At 34.4% G+C, this 5,539-nt stretch overlaps 1 protein-coding gene across 8 annotated transcripts in view; it reads left to right on the top strand.

Annotated features, from left to right (window-relative positions):
- Positions 1–5,539, top strand: part of CDK7 (cyclin dependent kinase 7) — a 52,104-nt gene that overhangs the window by 2,671 nt on the left and 43,894 nt on the right. For 7 of the 8 annotated variants that reach the window (XR_014147146.1, XM_081826804.1, XM_081826803.1 and 4 more), the window contains exons 3-4: positions 3,930–3,963; positions 4,880–4,947. Coding sequence is in view for 7 of the 8 variants with exons in the window: in XM_081826804.1 (XP_081682930.1) it covers positions 3,930–3,963; positions 4,880–4,947 (102 nt within the window). In the remaining variant the exon portion in view is untranslated. The remainder of the gene's footprint in view (positions 1–3,929; positions 3,964–4,879; positions 4,948–5,539) is intronic. The other variant, XM_081826807.1, reaches the window with a different exon arrangement.

Here is a 5,539-nt window from a genome sequence, read left to right as displayed (position 1 = left end):
CCTGTTTCTCTTTGATAGACTTTTACCCCTTGAAGGTTACTCACAATGGAATCTTCTTTTACATTTAATTTTTATTTCAAATAATGCTGCTTTGTGGTTTTAAAAATCAGTTAAAAGGCCCAGGCTTTTTAAGGTGCTTGGTTCCTCTAGCCCAGTTTTTCACTCCTTAGAGCAATCACAACTCCTATAGTTTTCCTCTGGTATTTACTTCTATTTCATTAAATAATGTGCTTATATCGTTATTTCTTGAGTGCTTGCCCCTATCTCATTTTAGACATTATCTAGTCTTTCTGCTATAAAGTATTACACTTGTTCATTTACTAACATTTATGTTTAATTTTACAAAAAATGAATATTCAGTATTCTTTCACCTATTGTATCTTAGACTTTTAAAGTATGTTTAGAGGTAAGTGTAAAATTTCATTTCTTTTGAAATTTATAAAAAAAATCATTGATCTCTGCCTCATCTTTTTAAAAAGATCATACTCAATTTATGTTTCCCCATTTATTTAACCAGTCCTCTATTGGTGGCCTTCTAGGTTATTTCTTTCAATGGCTGGCTGCCTGCCCGCCTGCCCGCCCGCCCGCCTGCCTGCCTGCCTGCCTGCCCACCTGCCTGCCCACCCCCCCCATATGTAAATATTCTTTTGCAGTTTGTTTTTCTGAATCCGCGTTATTTCTGAAATCTTCTACATGGATACATGTAGATGTGGTTTATATATGATCATTGATAATTAAATTCCATCATATAACTACACTAAAATTTGCCTGTCCAAATTCTTGATGCACACACTTAAGCTATTTTGTTATTTTTTATGTTTTCCCTTTTTACAGCCCTACAGACATGCCTGTTTTAGGGAATATACAGCATCAGCCTCACCACATATTGTCAGATTGCTCTTCAAAGTGCTTGGACTAGTTTAACCTCCTTCCACATTTTTACCATGTTTGTATTGTCAAATTTTACATTTGTCAGTTACCTGGATCAAAATTGGCATATGATTGTTTCATATAATATTTCTCTGAATACCAGTTAGATTGATCATCTTTTCTTAGATTTATTGGCTTTTTAGACTTTCTCCTACCGGTTTTTCTGTTAGGGTGCTTACATTTTTTTCTTCCTGTTGATTAGTGGAATTTTTTATTATATTCTGGACATTGATCCTTTGTCAGAAATCTGCACTTCAGATATCTTCTCCCAGTCTTTGCCTAGACTTTTAGTTTATATATAGTATCTTCTGGGGCACAGAAATTTATAATTCTGTTCTGGTTGAGTTTATCCATTTTTTTGCTTTATGGTTTTCTTTTTTGTCTTCTTGCCACCTCATTTATTAAGGATTCTATATTCTAAAAATTTTAAAGTATTGCTGTTCACATTTAGGTCTTTATTCCATCTGGAATTAATTTTTCTACTTTGTGTAATATGGCGATCCAATATTTTTTCCTCGCTGTCCCAGCATTATTGATAGTCTGTCCTTTTCCTGGTGAGTTGTAACACAAAGTTCTGCATTAGTTGTAATGCCGAGTTCCAGTATATACTTGGAGCCATTTCTGGGCACACTATTTTTTTCCATTGATTGATTTTTTTTTTTCCATCCCTGCTCAGATACTATAGTGTATTTAATTACTACTGTCTTTCAAAAGCCTTAAAATCTGATAAGATAAACATACCTGTTTTTCTTCAAAATTATCTCTTGGCTACTTTATCTGCTAGTTGGGAAATTTCAGACAATCAGGAGAATTAGATATGAACTAGGTATTACCTACTGCTATGGCATTATTATTAAGTATGAAAATGGCATTTTGAATATGTAAGAAAATGTCCCGTGTTTTAGAGATGCTTACCTAAGTACATGGGGATGAAATGACATGAAATCTCAGGTTTGTTATAAAACATTTTAGCCAGCAGAAAGGGGAGGATGAATAATGAAGTAAGTGTGGCAAAATATTGATAGTTGTTTAATCTGGGTGAGGAAGTAGATGGCTTTGTGAAAACAATGTATTTTGTGTTTATAAAATGTAAAAAATTTTAAAATTGTTCTTAGATCCTTACTTTTCCATATAAAGTTTAGAATTGATTTGTCAGTGTTCTTTAAAAAATGCTGTTGAGCTTTAGATTTGGTTGAACTTAAAAAAAAATTGACATATTTATGATTACTGAGTCTTGCTATCCATGAATGTGTTGTTTATTTTAGTCTCATTTTTAAGCATGTTTTCATATTGTTTTATTATTTAGTTTTGGAAAGCTTTGCAAATCTTTTGTCAGATTTATTGCTGAGTGCCTTATGTTTTTGGTGTTATAGTAGTTTACCTTTAAGTAAAAAGTTGTGTTTGTAGTATATCGCTGGGAGATATGTATATATTTATTTATATCTTTTAATCTATTTGTATCATTACCAAGAATCTTATTTTTTTAATTTTAATTCCAGCATAGTTAACATAAAGTGATACATTAGTTTCAGGTGTACAGTACAGTGATTCAGCAATTCTATACATTAGTCAGTGTCCATCATGATGTGTAGTCTTAATCCCCTTCACCTATTTCCCCCATCCCCCCACGCACCTCCCCTCTGATAGCCATCTGTTCTTTGTAGTTAACTGTTTCTTGGTTTGTCTCTTTTCTTTGTTAGTTTTGTTTCTTAAATTCCACATATGAATGAAATCATATGGTATTTGTCTTTCTCTTATTTCACTTAGTGTTATACCCTCTAGATCCATTTGTGTCACAAATGGCAAGATTTCGTTCTTTTTTGTGGCTGAGTAATATTCCATTGTGTGTATGCTGAGTAATATTTCATTGTGTGTGTGTGTGTGTGTATATATATATAGCCAAACTACGAAAGCAACCCAAATGTCCATCGAGAGATGAATGGATAAAGATAGACATTTGGGTTGCTTTCGTAGTTTGGCTATTGTAAATAATGCTACAATAAACATAGGGTGCATATATCTTTTTGAATTAGTGTTTTCATATTCTTTGGTTATATACCCAGTAGGGGAATTACTGGATCATATGGTAATTACATTTTTAATTTTTTAAGAATCTCCATACTGTTTTCCACTGTGGCTGTACCAGTTTGCATTTAGCTGGGAGATATTTTTTTTAAAGATTTTATTTATTTATTTGACAGAGAGAGACACAGAGAGAGAGGGAACACAAGCAGGGGGAGTGGGAGAGGGAGAAGCAGGCTTCCCGCTGAGCAGGGAGCCCAATGCGGGGCTTTATCCCAGGACCCTGGGATCATGACCTGAGCCGAAGGCAGACGCTTAACGACTGAGCCACCCAGGTGCCCCTGGGAGATATTTTTAAAGGAAGAATAGCTGTGTTTTTCCAGAAGTAATTTTTTTTTTTTTTCTATTTTTGGTTACATGTAGTCATTATATAAAGCAGTGAGTAAGAGACTGGTGTAAGCCTGAACCTATTAATGCAATTTGTTGTGCTTTTTTTGTTTTGTTTTGTTATGTGTATTAATAGTAACAGTTTAACCATATCGATCATAATTTGTAATTTTGGTTTTTGGAAAATGTGTTCCCTAAGAATATGTTGTTGGGCGTATTAAACATGTTATGTTTATATGTCATATATTTCCTCCCAAGTAGGCTAACTTGAAGTGATTTTTTGTTGTTGTTTATTAGTCAGTATGCCCTCAGTTACTTTTGTACATTTAATCTTGCAAAGATAAAGGAGACATTTATTTTCTTAATTCCATTACTTGAATGTAATTCAAAAACTAAGGGGCAAGGAATGATAGGTACTTGGTCCTTTCTTATATTGTTAATTTTGCCTTTCAGATTCATGATTTCCACTCCCTTCTTGCATATAAGTTGCTACGTGTTTTTACTGTGGCTAAGTTTCTGAAGTGTTTATATGTTATGAATTAAGTATAAATAATTTAACATTTTTAATGTATTTGGGTTCCCCCCCCCAGATTAAACTTGGACATAGATCAGAAGCTAAAGATGGTGAGTACTCCATGTAATCTGACAGAACAGGAAAAGTTTTTATTCTTACTAAGGAAGTTAGCAACGTATTAGAGTTATGAGTGGTTCTAGATAGAGTTATTGCAGGGTGAAAGAAGAGTAAACTCAGGATAGAGACAGGATATTTGTGATATCTACCATTTGGATGTTAAGAGTCCTGTAAGTCATCCAAGTCATCTGAGTAAATGTAAGGCAACAAGGTTATTAGTGGCTTGTTTTGCTGTCTTCATTACTCTTTAAGGTGTTGCAAGCAGTTGTTTATTCTTTTTCTGAGCTTCTAATTACTTTGAAAATTCAGGATACAACTTCATGGAAGTACAGAAAGCTCACACTGAAATAGATAAATGGAAGAAAACATGGTTTTACCCTTCCTCCATAGCATTTTGTACTAGTATGCTAAGTCTTGTTTAGTCATCAAGAACTAGTTTTTATAAAAAGGACGCTTCTTCTATTTAACAGTACCACATCTTATTTTTAATTTTGAGTTTTGTCCTTTGTATTGGGAAAGATATTGTCTTACCACTACTTTGTTGTTAGCATCAAGAATCTGTTTCTAAAAAAAAAAGAATCTGTTTCTAACATAATGCGAGAAAGAGGAAGCTGTTGACTTATTGCTTTAATGTTACACACTATCACATTGTTATTCCAGCAGTCTTCTCAAGTGATATGGTATAAAGTGAATACTTTTTATCACCATTTATCATAGTCATTGTTAAGCTATTTTGAAAATGAAGTAATATAAAAGAAAACCAGATATCAAAAAAAATTGTCAAAATAGTCCTTATTTTTCTTATATTCACTGCTATTTCCTGAAAGACTAACCTATCCCCAAAAATATGTTTATAAGATTTGAGATGTCAGAATTATTTTTCACATTGTGCTTTGCCTTTTCATGTAGGTATAAATAGAACAGCCTTAAGAGAGATAAAATTATTACAGGAGCTAAGTCATCCAAATATAATTGGTGTGAGTATGATCTAAGTTGTTTCTGGGATTTGGGACCCTGTCATTTCTTTTTTTTTTTTTTTAAGATTTTATTTATTTGACAGAGAGCACAAGTAGGCAGAGTGGTAGACAGAGGGAGAAGGAGAAGCAGGCTCCCTCCTGAGCAGGGAGCCCGATGCGGGGCTCGATCCCAGCACCCTGGGATCATGACCTGAGCCGAAGGCAGAGACGCTTAACGACTGAGCCACCCAGGCGCCCTGGGACCCTGTCATTTCTGAATGTGGTAGATGTTGATTGAAAGCTCAGCAAGATGAATTATTTTAGGTGAACCTTTCAAAAAAGCGTAAAAGTTTATTAGGCTAATATGTATTTTCTATTCTAATTGATACTGTAGGCAGTGTCTTTATTTATTTATTCTTTTTTTTTTTTAAGATTTTATTTATTTATTTGAGAGAGAGAGAATGAGAGACAGAGAGCATGAGAAGGAGGAAGGTCAGAGGGAGAAGCAGACTCCCTGCTGAGCAGGGAGCCCGATGCGGGACTCGATCCCGGGACTCCAGGATCATGACCTGAGCCGAAGGCAGTCGCTTAACCAACTGAGCCACCCAGGCGC

Source organism: Leptonychotes weddellii, chromosome 7, assembly GCF_054177405.1.
Source record: "Leptonychotes weddellii isolate Sample4059 chromosome 7, ASM5417740v2, whole genome shotgun sequence".
Taxonomy (NCBI): domain Eukaryota; kingdom Metazoa; phylum Chordata; class Mammalia; order Carnivora; family Phocidae; genus Leptonychotes; species Leptonychotes weddellii.
Note: the sequence above shows the minus strand (reverse complement) of the source record. Positions and strands in the feature narration are given on the sequence as shown.